We start from the raw sequence: 26,503 nt of genomic DNA, 5'->3' as shown, positions 1-26,503 counted from the left end.
GTTGCTGCAACAAATGACCACAAATTTTGTGGCATAAAACAACACACATTCATTATCTTACAGTTACGGAAGTCAGAAGTCTCAAATGGGCTGGTAGATCCTTTCTTATGCCCATTCTAGCTTCCAGAGATTGCCCACATCACTTGGCTTGTGTTTGTTTTTACTCTGACCCTCCTGACCCTCATTTGTAAGGGCTCTTGTGATTATAATGTATCCACCTGGATAATCACGATACTCTCCCCATCTCAAGAGTCTTAGCTGAATAACATTGTCAAAATCCCTTTTGCCCTGTAAAGTAACATATTCACAGATATTAGGAATTAGGATTCGGACATCTTTTGGGAGGGCATTATTCTATTTACCACAATTGGTATCATATGTTCCATTTTATTTTCTCCTGCCTCTCTAGATGTGTTGCTTTAAAAAAAAATCAGGCCGGGTGCGGTGGCTCACGCCTGTAATCCCAGCACTTTGGGAGTCCGAGGCGGGCGGATCACGAGGTCAGGAGTTCAAGACCGGCCTGGCCAACATAGTGAAATCCCCGTCTCCACTTGAAAAAAAAAAAAAAATTAGCCGGGCATGGTGGCGGTGGCGGGTGCCTGTAGTCCCAGCTGTTTGGGAGGCTGAGGCAGGAGAATCTCTTGAACCCCGGGGAGGCGGAGGTTGCAGTGAGCCAAGATTGCACCACTGCACTCCAGCCTGGGCGACACAACGAGACTCTTGTTCAAAAAAAAAAAGAAAAATTCAGAATGTGTTTATTTCTTCCTCTATCATTTTCTCTTCATTAATTTGTCTATTTTATTAGCTATGCCCTGACAATTTTGACAGGGTTGTGGGGTGGGCATAGTAGAAAGGTTGGAAAGGCATGGACAGCCGTGCTGGGAGTTCTGTTCAAGTAATTTTCTGCCTCCATCATTTTCCACTACTTCATCAAATACAACTACTTCACTATGCTCTGGGTGGTACGAAGTAACCCATGGTAGGATGCTTCCTAACTCAGTATTTAAGGTAATGGCCCATCCTGAGTATTCTCCCTCTGCATCCCAATCCTGGAACTGGTAATTCCCTATGACTGACACCTCTGAGCTTCCGTTCTCTCATATCTCACTCTAGGGAATACCTGAGGAGGTGAGGTTTCACCTTTTTACTCCCCGCGGACCCTCCACCACCGGCCACCCCTCCCCCGCCCTCCCACCCCCCAGAGCTGAGACCTGGGCATGCGCATCAGCCACGACAGATTGGAGGGGACCCTGCTGCTCTCTCCCCTGCTACCCTCTTCCCTTCCCTCCCCCGACCCCTCTCATATTCCCGTTCCCACCCCCACCCTCCACTCCCGCCCCGCACCCGCCCCCAGCCCGGGCTCGGGGACCTGTCAGGCTGGTTTCGACATCTGGGGAATTAACCTGTCCCGCCCATCCCTAGCCTCGAGCCGCGCAGGCTCCGCGCCTCCGCCCTTGTTCCCTCCCAGCTCCTCGGAGTGGAAGCCGCTACAAATGGCTTGAATGAAACGTGTGTGGGTTTAGTGAGTGGTGAACCACCAGGGGATCCCGTCTCCCCACAAACCAGTATCTCTCCGAGAAGGAGGCGAAGGAGTGGGAGGAGGCAACAAGCGAAGAGTCGAGCTTCGCGGGCGCGCGCAGCGACTGGAGCGCTAGGGCGAAGCCGGGCCACCTCCCCTTCCCGGCCGCGCACTGCCTGGCCCGCGGCGGTTCCAGGCACCACCCTCCCCGCCCCGGCCGCGCCCGCTGTGGCAGTGACTAGCTCCCGCGGCCAGCGGCACCGTCCACCGACGGCCAGGGGCCCTCTTCTCCCCCTTCTCCCCACGATTTCCTTCTCTGCGGCGGCACGCTGTCCAGCAGCCCGCTTCGCCCAGTCGTCAACTTTGAGCTGGAGGAGAAGCAACTTTGGCAGTGGCCGCGGGGTTGGAATCCCGCTTCTTCTCGGCTGCAGCAGGCTCTCAAGTCGCTGGGGTTCGGTGGGGCAAGAGTTTCGCCGGCGCATCAGCTCTGCTTCCGACTGTTTGCAACCTGTTTCCAGCGAGCTGGGAGCGGGGTTGTGACTGCCAGTCGTCTGGGGGAGGGGGACTTGTTTTTCTTTTCCTCTAGAGACCTCGGCTTGCAACTGGATAAAACACTGTCGAAAGGATGTAAATAGGCAGAGCAACTGTTACCAAGAAGGCCACCACCCCCACCCATAGGCAGTGAGGAGTGTGGGGCTTCGTCCGGGCTCCCCCGAGTCTCAACATAATCAACAGTCAGGTGTTGATTGCAACTTTTCAAGGTCAGTCACCGGGAGTAGCCTATTCCCTCTACGAACCTTGGAGGGCACACCTCGCTGGGACTGAATTTGGCTGAGAAATGCACAAGATGCCAAACGAGGAAGGATTGTATTGGGCGTGTGTGTGACCCCCAAGACCCTTCTTCCGCTATCCCCGTAATCTCCGGTTCCCCGCTTCCCGGGCGGGGGTGAGTATGTGACATGTGCCTAACTCTCAGCAGCAACTTCGGCAGCAGGTGTCGATCCTAACTAAGCAGGAGCTGCGGCTGCCGGGTGTGCCCTCACCAAGCCATGCGAGCCCCGGGCGCGCTTCTCGCCCGCATGTCGCGGCTACTGCTTCTGTTACTGCTCAAGGTGTCTGCTTCTTCTGCCCTCGGGTTCGCCCCTGCGTCCAGGAACGAAACTTGTCTGGGAGAGAGCTGTTCACCTACAGTGATCCAGCGCCGCGGCAGGGACGTCTGGGGACCAGGAAATTCTGCAAGAGACGTTCTGCGAGCCAGAGCACCCAGGGAGGAGCAGGGGGCAGCGGTGCTTGCGGCGCCCTCCTGGGACCTGCCGGCTGCCCCGGGCCGTGACCCGGCTGCAGGCAGAAGGGCGGAGGCGTCGGCAGCTGGACCCCCGGGACCTCCAACTAGACCACCTGGCCCCTGGAGGTGGAAAGGTGCTCGGGGTCAGGAACCGCCTGAAAGTTTGGGGAGAGGGAGCCCCACAGCCCTCCAGCTCTTCCTTCAGATCTCAGAGGAGGAAGAGAAGGGTCCCAGAGGCGCTGGCATTTCCGGGCGCAGCCAGGAGCAGAGTGTGAAGACAGTGCCCGGAGCCAACGACCTTTTTTACTGGCCAAGGAAAGCCGGGAAACTCCAAGGTTCCCACCACAAGCCCCCACCCAAGACGGCCAATGGACCGGCGGGGCACGAAGGGCGGACAATTGCACTCCCGGGCCGGGCGCTGGCCCAGAATGGGTCCTTGGGTGAAGGAATCCATGAGCCTGGGGGTCCCCGCCGGGGAAACAGCACGAACCGGCGTGTGAGACTGAAGAACCCCTTCTACCCGCTGACCCAGGAGTCCTATGGAGCCTACGCGGTCATGTGTCTGTCCGTGGTGATCTTCGGGACCGGCATCATTGGCAACCTGGCGGTGATGTGCATCGTGTGTCACAACTACTACATGCGGAGCATCTCCAACTCCCTCTTGGCCAACCTGGCCTTCTGGGACTTTCTCATCATCTTCTTCTGCCTTCCACTGGTCATCTTCCACGAGCTGACCAAGAAGTGGCTGCTGGAGGACTTCTCCTGCAAGATCGTGCCCTATATAGAGGTAATGCCTTCCAGGGGGGTCTCAAGCTATTGGCTTTATCTGTTTTCGGAATTATGGCATCAGAGAACTGCTGCTGGAGGCAACTACCTAGCTGAACGCCTTTCCTTTTTATCTGGGGCCCTCTTTCATTTCTCTTTTCAATCATTTATGCGTGTATATATATATATACAAAAAGAGTTTCGCGAAATCACCTTCAAATTAATCTGCTCCTGGGCTGTAAAAAAATGATGATCTCACAATATACAGAACTGTTTTGTGTATAAATCTATCTCCCTGGATATGGTGTTATGCATATTTCTGATTTGGCACTTGTCAGAGATTTAGGGTTAAATAAATGGCCAGCCTACGGTTGTCATCATCACAGCCTACAAGAAAAAAAAAAAAAATTCATTAGCATTTATTTTCTAGGTATCTAGTGCTTCAATGTGATTTTTCCCCCAAGAAGATTATTGCATTTTTTCTTAAACATCAAAGTTGGAGTAAGATTTTATTGAAAGAAAGAAAGAAAGAAAGAAAGAAAGAAAGAAAGAAAGAAAGAAAATTATGTTTCTTTGTCAGTTGACCTAATTATATATTAATAACCTTTCAGATTAGTTTGTCTGGCTGTCTTTCATGCTATCCCATCTACATTCTTAAAGTCATTTCTTGTTTCTCTCTTTTCCCATCTTGGTTTCTTAATTTTATTTTTGTGTGTTTGTGTGAATTTAAGCAAAAATAAGACTTTGGCCACCATGGCACACGATTTGTTTAACATTCTCAAAGTTATACATTTGTCATTTGTTATAAGTGGAAAGATTGGCTATTTTAAGGGATTGACCCTAAGACTAGAAAATTTCTTGAGAAGAAGGCGGCACATCTGGTTTCCAAACTTTGGAAACAAAAATCATTTTGAGTGAAATTGAGTGTTTCATCCTACAGCTAGTGTCCTGGCCCACTATTGTGGTAGGTGGAATTTGCTCTTTAAATGGCCTCTCTTTAAACACCAGCTCTTGGAAGGGGCCCAACTGTGTTGCTGCCAGTTGTGTTTTTAGCCAGCTGGCCCTTGATTTTCTCCATTCAGACTGTCCATTTCATTTATGGAAGCAGAAGAAGGGAAACTGTAAATATTCCACAGCCCCTGATCCTGTCTGGCACCAGGGCCTGTGACACTATGTTCAACATTGTTCCAGGCCTAAAGCTGGGGGATAAGTAAACAGAAAACAGTATCTACTTAGACGAACCAAAGCTGGAGACAGTAAATAAGACTCTCTGTTATCCTGACAGGGATGAGGTGCAGGATCATTCCACGACTATGAAATCAGCTGTTGCTACTTTGGTGGCATCCATGGGTTCTCCTGTTGCCAAGCTTGGCGTATCTCTGAAACATCTACTTTGTTTGGTAGATAGTTCATTTTTGAATTGTGAAGGAGGCAGTTGAACTCATGTTAGAGAATATGTGTCTATTTAACAAACTGCCTCTTCAAGGTCAGTTTCAAATTTCTTTTTTTTTTTTTTTATCAGAAGAAATTGACTTATGCAAGAAAGAGACAAAAGTATAAAGCGGACAAGAGAGGTACCTCAATGACAGAGAAGTGTATTGGTTTATCTCACTGGAAATGTACTGGACATATAGAAATCTGTGTACATTAGAGGAAAAACAGTAGAACAGAAAAAAGAAATTGGGGAAAGAAAAAAGAAAACATCAAAGTTCTTGAAAGAACACCTTAAAAGAATATCAAATTCAGGAAAGAATATAAAAACTTCGGTTAACTTAATGAGATATAAGCATTTTGAGCAATGGCATTTATTATATATGTATTTTAATTTTCTTTATCCATAATTCTGAGTTTTTATGAATGTAATACTTTCATTTGTATTTCACTTTTTAATTTAATTAGTTCCTCAAGAGTGCTTTGTTTTTTGCCTCTTATTATTGGTAAAATCTTCTACTTTCTGTAATTTTGCTTAATTTTTCCCCATCCTAATAGCTTTCTCTATTTTTCAGTTATTAGTGCTAGCGTTTATTTTTCTTAGAGAATCAAAGGCTTAAAAAATTAACTCATTTGTTTATTTTTTTAAATTAGAGTATAATATACATTTTTACTGTTGAAATAGTGAGTGAAAATTTTAATATGTAGCGTTTCTATATTTCTACCTAATCCTTATTACTCTGAAATAATTTTATAATGTTTTATACAAATAATCATTGGACAATATTGCTGGCTTCATAATTCCTGATCACTGAGAGCAAGAACTACAGCCCAAATCTCAAAATAAAAGTGTATCTCCAGGAGGCACTGATGTTTTCACAAAAGTAAGAGGTATTTAGGGTCTCTTGTATGTTGGGTTCCTGCAAAAACAGGCCCTGAGATGTAGATTTACTGGGGCATCAAGTTTATTGGATTGTGCTCTCAGGTTCAACACCTATTAGGGAAGGAAGTAAGCAGGATTGGGCAAAGGGAGAAGTTGAACTGTGATGCAGTTGCCACAAAGACCTCAGCTGACACCATTAGGAGCTTTAGGGCTGGAATGACCATGCAGTCATATCCTAAATCAGGGCAAGAGGGCTCAGCCTTTATATCTCTTTATGGACCAGTCATTAGATGTAAGGCATTGGATGCAAGCCTGCTCCCAGGTTGGGGTATAATCTTGAGTTGGGTGGATCTCTTTGGTCAAGGGCAATTCCTAGAGAGAGATGCAGCTAAGCACTGTCAACCAATAGCCCCAACAGCTGGAGGAATCAGTGCTTCAATTCTTGAAGGACTTTGGAGGGAGCTGTCTGGGTGGAAAACCACAGCATCCACTACAGTGGCCTTTTTTTTTTTTTTTTTTGAGACAGAGTCTTGCTCTGTCTCCAGGCTGTAATGCAGTGGCACGATCTCAGCTCACTGCAGCCTCTGCCTCCCCAGTTTAAGCTATTCTCCTGCCTAAGCCTCCCGAATAACTGGGACTACAGGTGTGTGTCACCACGCCTGGCTAATTTTTTTTGTATTTTTAGTAGAGACGGGGTTTCACCATGTTGGCCAGGATGGTCTAGATCTCCTGAGCTTGCGATCTGCCCACCTCTGCCTCCCAAAGTTCTGGGATTACAGGTGTGAGCCATGGTGCCCGGCCTACAGTAGCTTTTGAACAATCATGTTAAATCAGACATAGGTAATGTTCTAATCCAACTCCCTCATTTTAAAGATGAAATTTGAAGCTCAGAGACTATCCTAAACATATATACCTAGTCAGTGGCCACCAGACCCTTGGTCTCAATGCTTCATGTTTATATTTGCTGATTAGACAAACATATATGAAGTACAAGCTTTATCCAGTGAGTGCTTTCTTTTCCTTTCTGCTCTTTGGCATCTGAAACATTTTTTCTTTTTTTTTTTTTTATCCACTACACAGGAAAAAATAAAAACCCATAAACATCATTTGTTATATAATAAAATGTATAGCTTCTTTTGTTCTTAGGTTTCATCTTGTTTCTCATAAACTGTCAGTAAGTTCTGCAGTTGATAGTTAATTAAAATTTTTAAAATTGCAGTAATCTGAGACAACTATGCTTTTTAATGAGCCTAGCAAGATTACTTTAATGACCAAAAAGTTATATAGGTTACATTTTATGTTCTTAAAATCATGAAGTATGTTAGATTGGTGAAGGACATTACATATTACATTTGTTCAAACTTTCTCCAAATCCCCTTTCAAAATTTTGTCTCTGACCTCAAGATTTTTAAAAATTGCTTGACATCTTGTCTGCTTTCATATTTCTAAATTTTGCCTTTCCTTCACTTGTTACTTTCTTATACTAATTTATTTCTTGGCTATTTTTCCTTTTTTAAAAAACTATGTATAATACCTTCTTATTGATTTATGATGTAGCATTTACCATTTTCCTGTAATATGTTTAACCTTTTCCAGTGTTTTTATTTTAAAATTTTTCATAATTTTAAATTGTATTCTCAATTGATTATGATTGATTTTTACAATTTTTCTCTCCTAGCTTCTCTTTTGCTTTATTTTTCTTTTCTACCACAGTTCTTTCTCCTCTACAGCTTGAGTATTAGCATAATCTGAAGGGAATCATGGACTTTTGGGGGAGATTTGGGTTTGTGTAGAAAAATAGGAGATATTTCTTAAGTAAAACCTATCCTCTTTGTAATTTGCATTCAACTCCCCTTTCTGTTTTAATTTGTTGGCCTAAAGCTTGAGGATAGCACCCAGCTTCCAAGGTCTATTGTGAGAAAGGAAGTTTTGTGATGTTTAATATTGCTGTGAGTGAGAATGTTCTGGGAACTGTTGTAGTTGATGACTTTTCCTTTTCTATTCCAGGATTATGACATCTTTATGGCCTAGTAATAAATCTCATAAAGACCAAGGACAAATGAAATGGTAGGAGAAGCCGGATAGGAGAGAAGAAAATTTGGATAGATGATGGCCATCCTCCTAGACACATCATTTTAAAGTGGTTTATTACATAGCCACAAGAAAAAAACTATACTCAAAACAAAAGTTGTATATGTAGTATGCTTTTATGTGTACTGGGGGAGGTGGAGCTATGTGGATTGCAATAGGAGAATGGCAGAGGAGTTCCCTACCATACCTACCATTCACTGAGGAATCTAACAAGTGTTTAACACAAAATAGTTTGGGCCAGGTGTGGTGGCACACTCCTGTAATCCCAGCACTTTGGGAGGCCTGTGCGGGCAGATTGCTTAAGCCCAGAAGTTCAAGATAAGCCTGGCCACATGGCAAAACCCCATCTTTACAAAAAATACAAAAATTAGTGGGATATGGTGGTGCATGCCTGTAGTCCCAACCATTCAGGAGGCTGGGGTGGGAGGATTGCTGGAACCCTGGAGGTTGAAGCTGCAGTGATCCGTGATCGTGCCATTGCATTCCAGCTTAGGTGACAGAGTGGGAACCTGTCTCAAAAAAAAAAAAAAAAAAAAAAAAAAAAATCAAATAATTCAGACATCGAATATGGAAACTGGAATGAATCTTTGCTCATTATTTAATGGAAGTCAGAATCAAGGTATCATCTGACCCAGATAACAGATTAAGGTCTGTTTGTTGGAGGTTTTGAATGATTGAGATTCTCTTTAGTTTAAAGAACTCACACCTTCATGGTGTGTTGTAGAGCAGAAGGCTTCAAATAATTATAATGAGATAACCCCAGATTTAACTGCATTTTTATTTTACTGGGATACAAAATTCCTGCACAGAGGTGGAGGGAGAATAAAGGGAACATGTCTTACCATGGCCTCCGGTCTGGGGATAATTTGTGACAAGTCTAGAATCTTTTCTAATGAGAGGAACCAGCTTCTCCAATGACTTTAGAAATACTGGCTTTAAATTGAGTGGAACAAATGCCTCTTTCATTGTCTTAGGTTGTAGGTAGCACTGACAAGTGAGAAAGGAAGAGCGTTTGCAGGATGAAGATGATAGCGCCATACAACTATCCAATTCTACACAGATTTCCCTAGAACGCCTGCGTTCAAGTAATAGAACATTTATCATGGCATATGGTAAATTTTCTTTGAGAGGTAGATTAGCTGTTAGATATTCTGCTGGACTTTAAAGTGGAAACATACTGTTCTATGAGCAATTTTAAAGTTACTAATAGTATTCTTAGGGAAAATGTACTCAATATATGAGAATGGTGCTGAACAAGTATTTTATGATTTCCATTAATCTTTTAGTAATCATTTTGTATATTCTCATGCGAATGAAAATATTTAGCTGATGACTCTAACAGGAAGAAAAGTGTTTCTTAGAGTGTGTTTTTATTTATAACTTCATTTCTGAATGGTGTATGGTGAAGTTAACTGAATTTGGATCTTACACAAGAAAGGAAAGCTTTATAATATTCAAATAAGAAATCCAAATAGTTTCCTTAGCCATTGATTGTAATGAGAGTATGTCCTTTTCTAAAGCTTGTCAATGAAGTATAAATAGGAAAATTGATATTTTTTACTTCCCTTCTGTAGATATTGTCTGGCATTCAGCTTTTAAGGATTATATATAAAACAGAGCACCCAATAACTGATTAAAGAGCAATTTGAATATTTTATTATTTTCTGTAATCCTTTTACATAGATGTCATCATTCATTCATTTGTTCACCATTCATTAATTTATCAAATGTTTACCTGGTTTTTCTTGTATGCGAGGTACTATGTTAGGAGTGGGAAGGAGAAGGCAGTAGAGGAAGAGGGAGAAAAGTTTCCAAAGATGAATATCATAGATGAATCACTGCCATTAAAATTACAGAAAAGTAAAGTAATGTTCTACACCATGATGAATATTATAATAGAGGTTTGAACAAAGCATTGTGGAAGCTCAGAAAATGGCACTGAATTGGATTAGGTAACAGTTGTACTTGTTATGACTGGAGATGGAGAAATTAAAGAGAAAACTGTGCTCCCTCTAATTCTTTTCAATTATATTCTTACTATTAATCTTCATAAATGCCCATACAACCTAGATCGATGATGAAAAGTTACAAATATGAAAATGTTTTAATTCTTGCTTTTTTGTTTTCTTTAGCTTTCCCAGGATATAAAGCCCATAATAATAATTGGCAAAATAATTCAGCAGATAGTACAGTACTAGAAATTTCTTTTAAAATAGGAATTTGTGCCAGTGCCTAGGATAACTATCTCTGCATTACGGTTAGTCCTTATTAGCTATAAGGACACTAAGTAAGTCAAAATTAAACATTTTACTTAAATGCATGGCTTATTTGGCAATGTAATAACAGTATATTAAATTTAGTTCTTTTCTTCTGAAAATATCAAAACATATACAAATTGTTTAATTTGACCTTAGAAAACCTAAGAAAGAAGATGGACAAGGGGGATACTTTAGACTCCATTGTGGAGTTGAGGAAAGGGTAGCATGATGAATGGATTTCCTCAAAATTAGATTCATCTCTCAAGCACACAATCAGAGTGAAGATTTATTGTGAGCTCCTGAGGGCTTCCCAGGTATCCTGTTATGTCAGCAAAGTATCCTTCCACAGAGACAAAGAAGCAAATAGGTCTGCGGAAGTAAAACAGATATAAGCTTTTGAGTTTACGGAAGGCTGAGTGGGTGAGGGTCTACCTTTGCTTTCATACTTAGGCTGCGTGGACCTTGATACAGTTTTTACACCTTTAATGGCATTCATCTTATGTGCTGCAACCTGAGTTAACGGTGTCCCATTGGAAGCACATGGACCTGTATCTGGGATGTAGATTGTGGGAGAGGTATGGGAAGGTAGCTATGCAGTGCAGTTTGTCTCTGCTTTTACACTTCTGCTCCATCCTCCAGGGATGCGCCTGTCATTTCACTTCCCAAGAATTGACCTGCCAAGGTCCCATAATGAACTCAACCTTGTTGCCAAGACTAACTCTTAAATATCCTAATTGGAATCATATTCTTTGTGCCAGAAGAGATGAACTCATCCAAAATTTCAGAGTGGAGTTGAGAATGGGATTGCTGCAACCTCAAATATGGAGGGTCTTTTTTTATTTGCAAAGTAAGTGTAGATACTTTTCATAAAACTTCCATAAAATGCAGGATATGATCACTGTGCCAGTCTTGTTCTTGAGACAGAATACTTTCTATTTGTAAATTTGTGATAGTTTTCAGTGTTATCTGTACACTTCAATGGTTCATAACATTCATTAATGAGGCCAGGGTCATTGATTTCATCCCTGCCTAGAGTGAGACATTCTCATTAGGTCTGTAACTCTACTCAGGGATGTTACTTTTTTATTTTTTTTTCAAAATAGCCCCTTCCTCATCAATTCCCATCTTCAGGGCCTATCTTTACTGTTGTCTCCCTAGATCGAATCCTTTTTATATAGAAAAGTATCTGATAAGCCAATTCGCATCAGGATATGTGATTTAGAAATAACTGCCTTTTATAAGAAGATTGCATCAAGAAAGAAACTTCCTTAACAGACTATCAATGGTGAAATTTTGATTAAAAGCAGATAAATTTTGTCCTAAAATATGATTTTTCAATTTTATTAAAATCTTGATGAACTAAATACAAATAATTTTGTTTTTAGTTTGAATTCACAATCATGCAAATCAATGTCATTAGTCAGAAAGGGAAATATGTAAAAATGTGTTACTACTTTTTGGAAACTTATCAGAACCCCAAGGCAAACAACTGAAATTCCAAATCACTTTAAGATTGATTAGGAACATCATAATAATACCAAAGATTGAAAACTGGACTGTGGACTTGGGGAAAATATTACATTTTGAAATGATTCTGTAATTACTGAGAATAAACATGGAATCTTTAGAATCTAATATAGATGGTTTATATCTTAAGACAAAATGATGCTAATCTTGCTTCATTTACATTTTTATTTTAATAAACACCTGACAGATTGATAGGAATTATAACATGCTAGACAGGTTGTAGTTAAATGAATTTTTTTAACCATATAAAGAATGTACTGTGCTATAGATGTCATAATTGGTAAGAAACCTTAATTCAAGATAGGACTATAAAGGGAAAGAGGATTTATGGAATCAAGAAAAGTTTTGGGAGAATATGTTGATTTTTAAATAGTCTTAAATGGTTTTTAAAATAAGTAAAGCATGGTATCAAGCTTAGACAAAAGAAAAGAAGGTAGAGAATGAGGCAGTAATGACAGCTGATAGTTGATGCTTTCAAAATATTTTTCCCCCACAGCATTGGGAATCACTTACAAATGGAATAGTCTGAGTATATTAGAAATAAATGGTTATTTATTATATGCGGGCATATCAGACTAAATATCAGTTTGTAAGAATAAGAAGCCTTCTCTTTGACTGTGGAAGAGTGGCTGCCAGAGTTCTGTTTCATTCCAGAGAGTGCACAAGCAGTGTGTGCACAGATGTAAGGGCTGAGGAAAGTCTCTCCTTCTCTGTTTTTGGTTTAGAAATACTAATCTAAGTGTGTCACTGCCACAGTATCATGATCTGCATACACTCCAAAATGAAGACCTTTTGGAAAAGGTCATCTTATTCAGAGCAGTCTGATAAACAGTGGCTCTGATAAATGTGCTCCCCAACTCGTGCTCAAAAAAGTATCTCCCATGGGAAGCTGCCCTGAAATGCTGCAAGGACAAGGATAATGGAAAAATGCAAGAAGAAGCCAAAGACATACAAGCTCCAGCCATTTAGAGGCTCTACCCTGTGCTCATCCTGCTGTTTTCCTGACTGGTTGTTAGGCCTGTAACCACTGACATAATAGGTTATCATTCACGACCCAAATGAATGGGTTTTCATAACAATAATGCCCTTGTTTTGAGGGTTACTTGTAAACAAAGGACAGCACATAAATAGATGTACTTAAATATTTTTTTATGTAAAATATAAGCCAGGCTAGAATGAAGTTAACAAGACCTTGGTTAGAAATTTTCCTATTTTATAAAAATCAGTGTATTCTAGTCACTTCACTGTACTTCAGCATGTAGATTCAATTTCATAGGATGGAAATTTTGCTTAGAAGGACACTGTTTTGTTTTTTCTTTCCCCATCAGTGTTATCACTGATTTGTACCAGAAAGTTTTGCAAAAGACACAATTTGCTTTATGACTTGTATTTTATGGGCTCTGTGTTGTCTATTTCACATCTTACTCTCATTTTTAATCTTTTTTTTTTTTTACTTGTCTGCAGTAAGCTTCTGAGAAATGCAGCAATAGCTAAGACAGGATCTCTGTAGATTACTGTTTTTCATAAAGCATCCATGGGCTCTTTCTTCATATCATTTTGAATGAGCAGAGATTTAAGCACAAAGTGGCAATGGTAGCCCAGGTTCCTCAGGTCCTGATAGTTGCTTTAAATAAGACTTGAGCAGTGGGACAAAGGAAATCTAGTTATTTGTTGACTTATAAAGTATGCTTTATACCTTTTATTAAGTATTTTGCCTTATATGCTTCTTTCTGTTTGTATTATTTTTTTAACAGAAATCTAGGGAAACATGGGAATTAAAATCACTGGAAAGAGCAATATATTTTTTCTTATTTTATCAAGAGATAGTTTCGCTCTGAATCTTTCCCCAAAGTCATTGTTGTCATATAACTTACTGACTGGGTTAATTTCTCATCAGTGGTATAAAGTAGCTGTCTTAAGTTGGACAGCATAGGTGCTGAACCAAAATTTGGAACTCATGATCTCATAAATACAAGTTTAACAGAGGGACAAAATATTTGAAAGCTGAGGTATATTTATGGTTCTCATAACTACCAAGTTGGGTTTCTCTAAATTCAGTCTTGCCAGTGGTGGTAAGGGACTAGATGAGGACCCGCATCATTTCCATGCAGGTGATTGTGTTTGTACTCCTTCATTATCCTAACCAAACTACCTGTTTTTTGTTGGTTTCTTTCTGTAACAAAATTTAAAAAGTAACTCAGGAAACCATTCACAAAAACTTCCATTATATTTTCAAAATCCTCCATACTTTATAGGTTTCTTTTTTCACTTTGCAGTAGACTTTCATAGTGTATCCTATCAGCAGCCACAAATAAGGGGAGAAATACATATTACCTTGCTCCTTCTTAAGAAGACTGAGGCAAGGAGAAGATGAGGACTCATCAGTCAGGGTATTGAATGTCGCTTGAATATTGAACATCTGGAATGTTGCTTGAAATATCTGGATCATTAAATTGAGCCAATTGCACCTTGACTGTAATTAGGAATAAGCCTTTTTAGATGACTTCAAACTGGAGTTTTGTTAGAGTTAGAAAAACATTCAAAATATAGAATATAATGAAATTATTTTATGAGTGATTTAAGCCCTTAGTATTCATTCTCCAGTATCTTATAAATCTCCAAATGAGCAAATATTGTAATAGCATAAATTTTACCTCTAAAATTATATCATTGTAAGAGAAAATTTATCTATTTGTTATCTCTATATTATCATATAAGAAAAAACTTAAGAAACCCATCCAAACTTTAAATGATTTATTTAATGATTTTCTAAATGACTAAAGTAACATATAAAGCTAATGGCAATCGTTCCTGGGCTATTTTTTTCCCCTACACGGGAGCAAACTTTTACAGCTTTATAAGAGTTACTGTATATGTCAAGAGCAACAAAGAGTACATTTAGACATGAATTTCAGGTGGTCTTCAAGTTCTCTTTCCTTTTTGTACCATCCTTGTATTGCACAGATTTAAATAGATACTTCAGTTAAAATACAAATCATTACTGTACTGCATTGTTAATAAACAGTCAAACTGACAATCCCAAAGTTATCCCAGTCTAATAGACAAAGTAGGACATAGATGATATTTGCAAAGATTTAGATCACGTCTCTTGAAATGCAAGTATTTATCAGGAGATGTTTTACAATTTGGTCAGCCTATAAAGCTAGTTAGACATCTGTAGCAATTTCCCTAAGAGATATTGTGAAATTATGTTTGTCTTCCAATCTTGTTAAACTAGTAATTCTCAACTGCAGTCTCCAGGCATACATGGATATGCCCCAGATCAAGGGGAGTCACAGCAAGCATGCCAGAAACTGTTAGTCAATCCTCTCTGCCTAGTAGACTGTAATGAGTCATTCCATATATAAAGCAACTTACTGGCTGCATGGTAGCAGGTGGGAGATAGTCAAGAAATTCTGTCATGGATTCCAAACCTTTTGAGGATAAAATTCCTGCTTTATTCATCATTGTTCCCAGCAGCAGCTATAGTATATTTTGTAGGTGCTCTCTCTTTCTCTCTTAAAGACAAGACACACACATATAGTATTGTGCTAATGCAGTGGTCTCTTTGCTAGTAATACAGTGTTCAATAACGGCATAATGATACTAAAATTGGAACACTTTAGGGGTGATCAAGAAGAATGACCCTAAACCCCTTACTTTGGTGTCCAGAGCCTCACTGCTCCACATGTGGACTGGGTGGGAGCTGAAGGAGCTTTATTGCTGTTACTCTGGGACACAAAGAAGAGCAGAACATTGTTGTTTGAAAGATCGTAAGAGTTGTTTATTTTGATTCCTTTGCCATCTCTGTATTCTAATGCCAATCCTCTCAAAATGCTCAATATCGTATTTTCACCAATAGTTAAAATTGTGTTTCTAATTTTCCTCTGATCTTGAAATTCTCAAAGTTAATAGTCTTGTCTATGAAAAGTGTTTACAGTTCTGCTTTTGTTGCTGTTAATTATTCCTCCCATTGCAGTTTAATTAATAAGAGATTGCATCTTACTCATTCAGTCTCTCAGGATGTTGCTTCAAAGAGCTACCCATTTAAGCCAATGCTTAACAACTTTACTCCCAAGAGCATATTTCATGGTGATATTGAATTTTAGCAATCAGATATGGGCATTAAATGCAGAAGATCTGGCGTTCATGATGCAGTTTTATACTTGCACATAATTGCACTATTCATCTTGGTAGAATTTTTAATAAGCTGTATGTAAACAAGTATATTTCAAAATTGTGATAGAAATCTTTTCATGTTGCTCCAACATCTAGGAATTTTAATTACATGGATAGATTTCATGTTTGGGTAAGCAGAAATTAGAACGTCACTCATTGTTTGTATGATTTTTATCGATTAATTTCTGAGATGTGCAGTTAATTCTTTACACATGTTTAAAGCCTCCTATAAAGAATTCTGAAAAGTACAGACAGGTCCTTTGTATGTTTCTTGCTCTTTCACACCATAAAGTATAGTACATAAGTGAATTTACAGAAAAAAGATCTGAAATGATATCACTGCAGGAAGTGGCAGCAGGAGAGAGGAGATGTCTAGGACTGGCATTTGGGCTGCAGTTGCTCTTGGCAACTGCGTCCCAAGTGCTGGCTGCATTTGGAGCAGGGCTACTTTCTTCATTGGCGCCTTCAGCAACTTTCACTGTTGCTCTTGTGACCTTTCTGGACTGTTTACCCTGTTGCAGCTGGATCCTAACTGCAGAGAGTACCGTCAGAGAAAAGTTCAATTTGAAAACAGGAGCCTGGATATAGGAGCTTTTTGAAATTTGTATGTGATATCTGGGGATGATTCCTTAATTCATGATTATCAAAAAGACTACAGATCATATATGTTTGAGCTTTTGACTTGGTACTAAAGCTTTTGGGAATATGAAGACTTGAGCATCCGCAGATAAAACAAGTGTAGAATTCCTGACGATAAGTTGGAACACGTGTAAATCTTGCTTAACATTTGTCCTGGCTTTTGTTATCTTATGAGATTGAAGGTAAAGGACCTGGAGAAACATTGTTTTGCTTTCTCAGGCAGTTAATGTCTCTAATTAAGAGCGGATGTGCAGCACAGCTTCTGATATCTAAGGAGTTGGTAATCTAACACACCCATCTTAATACATGTCCACCCACACGCATTTGCCATTACTTTTCATTAAAGACTGTAACTTCCTGGAGTTAGGTATGCAGTTACTAGCATTTGTGATAATTGATCCATATTTTTTCAATCTGTAGATTTAAAACTAGGAAGATTAATAGAGAAGATGCTATCTTTTGTGTATTGTGTGTTCTTAGCAAGTAGTGATAGAAAATCACCAAGCAAATAGATGTTCTGAGCCCCTAACAGATTGCCTCTCCTCAGAGTCTCCAGTATTTTTGTTACTGAGCTTTCCTTTTAATAGAAATCCTATTCATGATTTCAAAAGGATGCATAGCATAAACTTTGGTAGCTTTGTTTGTGTGGACTCACTTGGGCTATAAAGTGACAGGGAAGCATGCACACAGATTTGCCTTAGTGAAGACGGCATGAAAGACTTGAGGGTTTCTGATAGTTTAAGAAGTTTTGTTTGTTTTGTTTTGTTTTTAACAGACTTAAGAGAAATGAATCAAAACATTTGAAAAACTAGTATACAAATGTCGTTTCAAAAATCTATAAATTAATGTACTGTAATTTCTATGTGATACTGTTTGATACAGAATTTTAGAAAGTGGCCAGCCATTCTTAGATGTCTTCAAGTGTGGCAATTGCTGACATTTTCAAACACAATCATAAGACAGTTGTACAATGTGGACTTCAATTTTAGAATTATTTTGTGCCCCAGCATAGATGCAAAACAAATTTTCATCAATGTGAGCAATTTTTAGTTTGAAAGTTAATTATTAAAAGGTGAAAGTGGAGTTTTTTTTTGTCATTTGAAGTCATATTAGGTTGATGTTTCTTAAAAGTTTGGAGAATAAGAATTGTGGTGATAAGCCCAGTCATGCCTCTTTATCTGCACTGATCTAGAGCTTTGCTAGTCATATCTTTTTCATTTTTGCTTTTAATATAGTTAACATCTCATTATACCTCATTTTCAGACTGTCCCCACTAATAGTTATGAGAGTAGTGAGGGCATACATACAATGTCCTTATTTTCCGTATTAAAACTAGTAGACACCGTCTGATACGTAGCGTATAAGGAGAAAATATTTGACATTGGAACTGTCGGAATCCACAAGGCAACTTGCCATAGCTCTGGGGAGAGTGACAGCTTGAATGTAGTAGATAAACAACTAATGTATTGAGTACTAAAATTGTATGACAAATGGTTTCCCTTTTGTCAACATCATCCCTTTGACTTTTAAAAAATTAGATGTTAACATTATACTTACATTTCCCCTGCCTCTTTGCCAGGGAATGGCCCATACCATGCTTCTTAAACCTTCCTACCAGCAGGCAGGGGAGAGCAAATGCTTATATTCGAGTTGTCTTGGGTGTAGACCAAAGCATTCCATCCACCCAGGGAGTTTTCTTTTAGTCTCATATTTTATCTGAAACCTTACTAACATTTTACCTTTTTACCTAATTGTTCTTGTTTAAATATATAAATAATGACTACATTTATTACATATTACATTACTTAAATTTTCCCCAAAATATTTAAGTGGATTTAATATTGCCAGGTGATCACTGTGTTCATGTTGTAACTTTGAGAACCATCGTCCCCATCTTGGTTGACTATGATATGCTTGAGGGAAGGGACTGCTTCTTGTAGCTTTCTATTTTCTCAACACCAAGCATAGTGCTTGGCATAGAGTTGATATCAATAAATGGATGCTTGTGTTGGATATGTATCTGCCCCATTTGAGTACACGTACAATGCTTAATAAATGTTTTATGAGTAAATGAAATGATAGCTTGCTTACATTAGGAACATGGGTTTATATTCCTGGAAAGCCTCCATGTGAAAAGAAATAGGTACATATTTTTGGTTCTTAACCTTTAAATGTTGATTTTTTTAGATGTCTGGACCATATGCTTATAAGAGCAGTGCCTTTTTGAATACAGTTTTTCATGTGGTTATTGTCAAAGAGTCTTCTGCTCCAAAAGTTTCCTGTGTTTGAAATATCTAGACATTCCTTTTGGCTACTTTCTGCATATTTTCATGTATTTTTACATGTTCTATTTTCTGTGATTTTTTTTGGTATCTCCTATTTCTTTAAATTTGATATACATACCTATTTTATGATAAATATATTTTTTATGTCTGATTCTGTATCTTTGGCATATAAATTCATAGTGGCTAATTGTCTCTTGCATATTGTGACTTTTGATTTTGTGAAACTGTGCCCGTTGAATTTTACCTATAGGATTTTTTGAGGTCTGGTTTTAAAGTACATTCTTCCAGAGAGGATTTGTTTGATTTTTACCAGGTGCCTGGGATTATTTTAAATTGTATTTTGGGTTTTCTGAGCCACATAGATCCTGGAAATTCTGATCCTAACGCCATGTAAGTTCCGGCTCCTGGTTAGAATTTGCCATTTTTTGCCTCCTTTCCCCGCAGTTCATCCAGACCCAAATCCTATCATGCAGGCAGATTTGTTCATTATCTCCTTACAACTCTTAAGATGTCAGCATTTGAGGAGTTCCACATTCATAGGGAATCTTTGACCCAATCCCAACCCACATTGGCCCCAGCTCTGTTTCCTGCCCCTGTGTACCTGTGTACCCATTTTTCTAGCTAAAGCTAACTTGAAACCCTCACCAGGACTGGCAGGTGTCCCTAGGTAAACATGCAGCATGAACAGGGAGGAGTCTCTGGCCTGTTTGAAATTTGTTTCCTTTTTGATTTTGGCCTCTGGAGAATTTCCCTTTCTTGTTTTCCGTAAGTGTATGCCTTTGAAAATAATACTGTTATACTTTATTTTGCATTTAGGAAAGATTGGAGAAGCCCTCTAATCATTTAGTTCATTGGAGACAATAAGCTCTTTGGTATTTGCTGGCACACTACTGACCCTCACACTGGAAAACATGAGCATCCTGGTCAGCAACGAAAATGGGAATTTCTGCACTACCCTGACTCCTTATCTAGCTCTCCTAGTGGCAGACACTTTCGTGGTGAATAAAATTTTTAGTGTATCTGGATTCTTATCTATAATAAAAAGAGATTGGACTAGCTGATCTTTATGGATCCTTCCAGTCCTAAATGTTCCACACTCTATGACCCTCAATCCACTACAGTTTGTTTTCTATTTTTATGCTTACAATGATTCAGCTGATGTCCTGAGCCCAGTTACCCGTGCCTTATTCTGGAAAACTGTTCTCTCTCTCTTATTTTTATTTATTTATTCTTTTTTTTTTTTTTTTCGGTTTTGCCAATCTGCATTTATTTCCTAGTGCTTTGATCTTTCGGGGGACACTGGGAATAAATGTCTTCTCTGTTCTCCAACAGGTCGCTTCTCTGGGAGTCACCACCTTCACCTTATGTGCTCTGTGCATAGACCGTTTCCGTGCTGCCACCAACGTACAGATGTACTATGAAATGATCGAAAACTGTTCCTCAACAACTGCCAAACTGGCTGTTATATGGGTGGGAGCTCTACTGTTAGCACTTCCAGAGGTTGTTCTCCGCCAGCTGAGCAAGGAGGATTTGGGTTTTAGTGGCCGAGCTCCGGCAGAAAGGTGCATTATTAAGATCTCTCCTGATTTACCAGACACCATCTATGTTCTAGCCCTCACCTATGATAGTGCGAGACTCTGGTGGTATTTTGGCTGTTACTTTTGTTTGCCCACACTTTTCACCATCACCTGCTCTCTAGTGACTGCGAGGAAAATCCGCAAAGCAGAGAAAGCCTGTACCCGAGGGAACAAGCGGCAGATCCAACTAGAGAGCCAGATGAACTGTACGGTAGTGGCACTGACCATTTTATATGGATTTTGCATTATTCCTGAAAATATCTGCAACATTGTTACTGCCTACATGGCTACAGGGGTTTCGCAGCAGACAATGGACCTCCTAAATATCATCAGCCAGTTCCTTTTGTTCTTTAAGTCCTGTGTCACCCCAGTCCTCCTTTTCTGTCTCTGCAAACCCTTCAGTCGGGCCTTCATGGAGTGCTGCTGCTGTTGCTGTGAGGAATGCATTCAGAAGTCTTCAACGGTGACCAGTGATGACAATGACAACGAGTACACCACAGAACTCGAACTCTCGCCTTTCAGTACCATACGCCGTGAAATGTCCACTTTTGCTTCCGTCGGAACTCATTGCTGAAGGACAGTACTTGGTTGGGTCAGATTTATTTGTTTGATTTTCATATTCCGTGAAAGTTTTTAATTCATATTTTTCCTTATAGGGAAAAATGCAAAAAAGAAACAATAAAGAAAGAAATATTAACTACTGTAGAACTGATTTTGCAAATTAATATTTGTGCTTTGAAAAAAGTTTCTATTTAGTTATTTAAGAAGAATGAGAAGGCCAATAGTTTTAGATCATTTTATCTGGTATGGTGCTAATATTTTATCTGAAAAAAGTTACTGCAACTTAACTTAAAATTGCTAACGTTTTTTCTTCTTTTAAAAATACAATTATTGTATATTGATTATAGCCATGTGATTTTGTAGGTTATTTTATATTTGAGTTGTGATTGAAAGTATGTTGTATATGGTATTGTGAGATGATTTGTACTTGGAAGCATTCACAAAGTAGCACCAAATAAATTACACTTTATTCTTTAATGTCATTGTCAATCTACTTTTAACCAATATTCAATAAATCTTCTAACTGCCTTAAAGATACAATTACTGGTTCTATGCACAATTTAAAACCGGCCTTACTGTTTTATAACCTATTTTCTTTTAAGGCAGGTAATCATTATGTCTTAAAGAAGTTTTTCTAATAGCAGCATTTTATATGCATGATTCATAAAACTATGTTGTGTGTTAAAACAAAGCTGTATTTTTAATATGCAGGTATAGATGTCAAGTTACTTCTGAATACTTATAAAATATGAATAAATAGCAGAGTAAGAAGAAAGTTTCTTTTTTAAAAAATTCACCTTTGAACTAGCACATAGAGCTACAGGTTTACCCTTGAGGAACTATGGGCAGAATCAAGAATTTTAAAATGCCGTTGTCATCTGATTGCCTCTCAACACTGACCTTTGAAGCTTTGTGAATCCGACATACAGCACTCTGAGTTCTAATTTTTCTCCTTTTGAAAAATAAACTTGATGAAATCTATACAACTTAATTTCTTTAAGTGCAATGAAAGTATAGGAGTGGAATAATAAAATATATATTTTTATTAGAACATTCAAATACTACCTTTAACTTGATACTTCATAAACGCTGAATAAAAACCTAACCTCCTCCAATGGGAATATTTGAATCCCCTCTTTTGCCTCTTCGGGAGTTTGAAATGCAGCAATTGTGTATTTTCTGCTTGTTGATTTCTGTTCTACTCAGGACAAGTAAGTCAGTATTCCTTTTTCCAAATTATAACATGATGTTATTTAAAAATCATTAGAGAGATTGGTGCAGGTGAAACTCAAGTTAACTCAATGGGAATGTTCAGGCTATCTCCTTTTTGCCAGTCCAATACTTTTCAAAGGGATTTCCCCCTCCATTGTGTGTATCCTGTGGGATCTGCAGGAGAATTAAAGCAAAGCACCCTTGTCTTCTTGTAGGTCCCTGTAATAGGTCTTTGGAAATTTTCTCCAGAGGACACCTGAGTTAGGTTTTGGCTGCTGAGCAGGTCAGCAATTGTGATTCCATAGTCTCTCTCTTGATAGTCACTTTTATAAATCCCGTGAAAGTTTTTAATTCATGTTTTTCCTTATAGGGAAAAATGCAAAAAGGAACAATAGAGCATGTCATGTAGAAAAGATTCCATCCCATTACCTGAGTAACTAAAGGTAAGTAGGTCACAGCCTCAGACCTTACAAAATCAGGCAGGGATGACATGGATGAGAAGGAATAAAATAAATACATAGGCAACTATGATATAAGCTGGGGCTTGTTAGGTGCCTTAGGAAGGTGTGAAGTTCTGTGATAGTTTGGAGCAGAGGGAACACTCGTCGGATTAAAAGAGAGCATGAAAGGCTTTATGAGATAATTGGATGGGTGAGCTTTTAGAAGGAGCTGATGAAAGATTGTGTGAGAAGTGGACATTTTAGGAGGAAAAAGGTAACTTATGAAGGAATAGAGGAAGAAATCACTGGGTGTGACTGAAGAATAAACAACCCAGTTTGACTTCTGTGCTATGCGTGCATAGAAACCTTGTGGACAATATTAATGAAAATATGCACCAAGGCCTCTAGTAAAAAGGCCATATTTTGAAAGACGTTTAGATGTTGGTGCTTCAGGAAATGGGGCTTTGCTTTTAAGGTTTTTGAGTACAGAGAAATAGTATCGCAACTCTGCATAGGAAGATTAACTTGCAAACAGTTTACATAGGCTGGTAGGGGACAGTCTGAACAAGAAAAAGCAACTAGGAAGCTCTTATAAGAGATTGAACCACAATGGAGGCAGCAGGAACTTACATTTCTTTTTTCATTTATACTTGCCTTTCAACTTTTTGTAGTTGCAACATGTACTTTCTTATTGAATCCTACCTCTGTCAAAGTGGAAATTTTAATAACTCAAAATAAATTGTCCCAAGTATAAAGTGATTTCAAAGTTTTCTCATAGCCTTGCGTTTTTCACAAAAACCAATTTCTATAACATACTTTAAAAAAATTGTTAATCATTTCTGTTCAACATTTCTCCAGTCTAGATCCTATCCAGTGTCTTCCGCTCCTCATTAAACAACAACAACAACAGCAACAGAAGGAAACTCACATCTAAGATTAAGTTCAGTAAAATGTTGATTAATCAGAAAATGCTAGGAAAGGCATTTTGGTTACTTAACAGGAACACTTTTGTGGTTTCAGGGTAGTCAATGAAAATATTTTCAAAATATGTGTCTATATCTATAACTAGATATTATAATTAACTCAATGTAACGTTTATTTGATTGGCAATTTTGAAGCCGTTGAATGTATGACTTCAAGCAGTAAGAAAGATGGATTGATGGTGAGAAGATAAAGGTGAAGTGGTGCTCAGAGGGATTAGTGGTTGAGAAGGAAGAAGGTAGGAAGAAGAGCTTCACAGAGGAAAAGAATCAAATCCTTATTGTTCCAGTTTATAGATGTAAGTAATTTACTGAATTCTAAGAAAATGCTGATATGTATTTTAAAAACTATATCCCTAATAAGTCTTTTTTTCTCTTCAGTTCCTTATTTCTCATAAAAGTAAAATTAGAATAAAAGATCCATTTCTTCAAGAATTATGGTGAGATAGGTTTTAGTGTATTATATAAAGTAGCAAGTGATACTGAGTGCAGGGCATTTTAAGTAACAGCTCTTTCATTATATCTCAGCTAATTTATTCAACAACTATTGAATGAGCACTATTATATGTTAAGTACCATTGTAGGTGCATGTGATATAGCTGTGAACAAATCATCAAGAAGCTTTGCCCTCTCTTGTTGAGACAGACAGACACTATAAATAAGGAGAATGCATAGTATATAGTTTTTAGAATACATAGTATTTTTGGTAGTGAAAATTACTACAGAGGAAAGGAGTACCAGGGTAAGGTGAGCTTATGAAGAAGATCTTATTGCTAATATGACATTCAATTAAGACTTGAAAAGAGCAATCAAGTCTTGTAGCAACTGGGGGGAAAAGCATGTTCTGAGGTAGGAATATGTCTGATAGGTTTCAGGAATGTAAAGCAGCTAGTGAAGCTGGGAAAGAAGGAAGAGGAAGAGAAGTAGCGGATGAGATCAGAGAGCTAAAGGGAGGCCTTGTAAACTATTGTAATGACTGCTTTTTATCCTGAGTAACACACCATTGGAGGATTTTAGATGAAGTGATCTGATTTTTTTCAAACTAACAATTTCATTTATTTTAATATTACCATATAGTTAATACACAGTAAATTCACTCCTGTTAGCACACAGTCCTGAGCGTGCACAGTTGTGTAACCACCACTACAAAGTATAAAACAGTCTCATTATTTCAGAAAACCTTCCCATCCCCCTTTGTAGCCAACTTTATTCCATTTTTTTGATTGTTGCAGAATGTCATATAAATGGAATTTATTCTACGTAGCATTTCCATCTGGCTTCTTTCAGTAGCAGAGTACATTGGATGTTCATCCATGATGTGTGTCTCAGTAGTTTGTCTCTTTCTATTGCTGAAGAGTATTCCATTGTATGAATGTAGCACTGTGTGTTTATGCACTTCTTTCTCAGATGAGGGACATTTGCATTATTTCGAAACTTGGTGATTATTAATAAAGCCACTAGAAATGTCCACATATAGATATTTATGTGAATACAAGTTTTCATGCCTGTTTGGTAAACAGCTAGGCGTGAGAATTTTGGGTGATGTCATAAGTATATTTTGTAACTTTATAAGAAACTGCCAACTGTTTGCTAAAGTTGCTATACCATTTTGCATTCCCACCCGCAAACTATATTGTCAATAGTCCTTGTCAATAGTCCTTGGTATTGCCAGTTGCCAGTTTTCTTTTTTTAAAGTTTTAACCATTGTAATATGCGTGCAGTGGTATCTCATTGTGCTTTTTGCACTTCTCTACTCAATTTTATTTTTTTAAAGAGGTTAGCCAATAGAGAAGTTGAAAGACAAGGACAATGAATGTATGTATGTTTACTGTTTACCTAAAGTAACCCACCATTTACTATGTTTTCACACTTGTTTATTATTTTCTCCAATTTTTTCTCACCATTTGAAAAAAGTTATAGGTTACAGGCATTATTGATGTTTTCCCCATAAACACTTCAGCATGTTACCTTTTAAGAACAAGAATATTTTCCTACTTAACACAGTATCATCATCAGAGCCAATAAATTAAACATGAAACAGTATTATTCCCTAACAGATCGTTCATTTTCAAATTTCCCAAATTATTCCCAATAACATTCATGATGGAGTTTCCCTTATAGAAGGGCTTTCCCTGCCCATTTTCCTCCTGCCTTTTTTAATTGTTAATTTGGATTATCACCAATTGTCTTAGTTGGGGATCCCTCAAAAGCCAAAGTTGGAGAGAAAATGATTTGGGGGTCAGTGATTTATTTGCTCTTTCTTTCCTGACTGCTTTGATAGATACTAGTCTGTAGTTTATGTACTTGTTTCTTACTTGTGATGTCTTTCTCTGGCTCTGGTGTCTTAGTGTCACTGGCCTCATAGAGTGAGTTGAGAAATGGTCTTTTCTTGATTTTCTGAAAGAATTTTTGAAGGGTTCCTATTATTTCTTCTTAAATAGTTAGTAGTATTTATGAGTAAAATCATTTCAGTTGGGGATTTTATTTATAGAAAGATTTCAAATTATGAATTAAATTTTATTACCCCTTGTAGGTATTACTTGCATCTTCAATTTTTTCATGAGTTGGTTTTGGTAATTTGTGCTTTTATACGAATTTGCCAATTTCATCTAAGTTATCTAATGTATTAGAATAAAGTCATTAACAACATTCTCTTATGTAATAGATAATTTTGAGTGTCAACTTGCCTGAGTCAAGGAATACCTGACATTCGTCCAGCAGGTAAAACATTACTTCTGGGTATGTCTGTAAGGACGTTTCCAGAATCAATTAGCAATTAAGTAGCACTTAGGCATTAAGCACCTCTCTGTGAACGAAGAAAATTTTCAAAGCAATAAAGTAAGATTATACCTTAAGAAACTAGAAAATGAT

The 26,503-nt window shown here is 38.4% G+C and overlaps 1 protein-coding gene across 1 annotated transcript; it reads left to right on the top strand.

Moving 5' to 3' along the window:
• The first annotated feature begins 1,390 nt into the window (after positions 1–1,390).
• Positions 1,391–21,540, top strand: GPR37 (G protein-coupled receptor 37 (endothelin receptor type B-like)). Its single transcript, XM_011951749.1, has 2 exons — positions 1,391–3,591; positions 20,195–21,540. The coding sequence occupies exons 1-2, from the start codon at positions 2,569–2,571 to the stop codon at positions 21,011–21,013; spliced, it is 1,842 nt and encodes a 613-aa protein (XP_011807139.1). The 5' UTR covers positions 1,391–2,568; the 3' UTR covers positions 21,014–21,540.
• The last annotated feature ends 4,963 nt before the right edge of the window (positions 21,541–26,503 follow it).

This window comes from Colobus angolensis, unplaced genomic scaffold (genome assembly GCF_000951035.1).
Source record: "Colobus angolensis palliatus isolate OR3802 unplaced genomic scaffold, Cang.pa_1.0 Scaffold326, whole genome shotgun sequence".
Taxonomy (NCBI): Eukaryota; Metazoa; Chordata; class Mammalia; order Primates; family Cercopithecidae; genus Colobus; species Colobus angolensis.
This window is presented reverse-complemented; position numbering and strand designations above follow the sequence as displayed.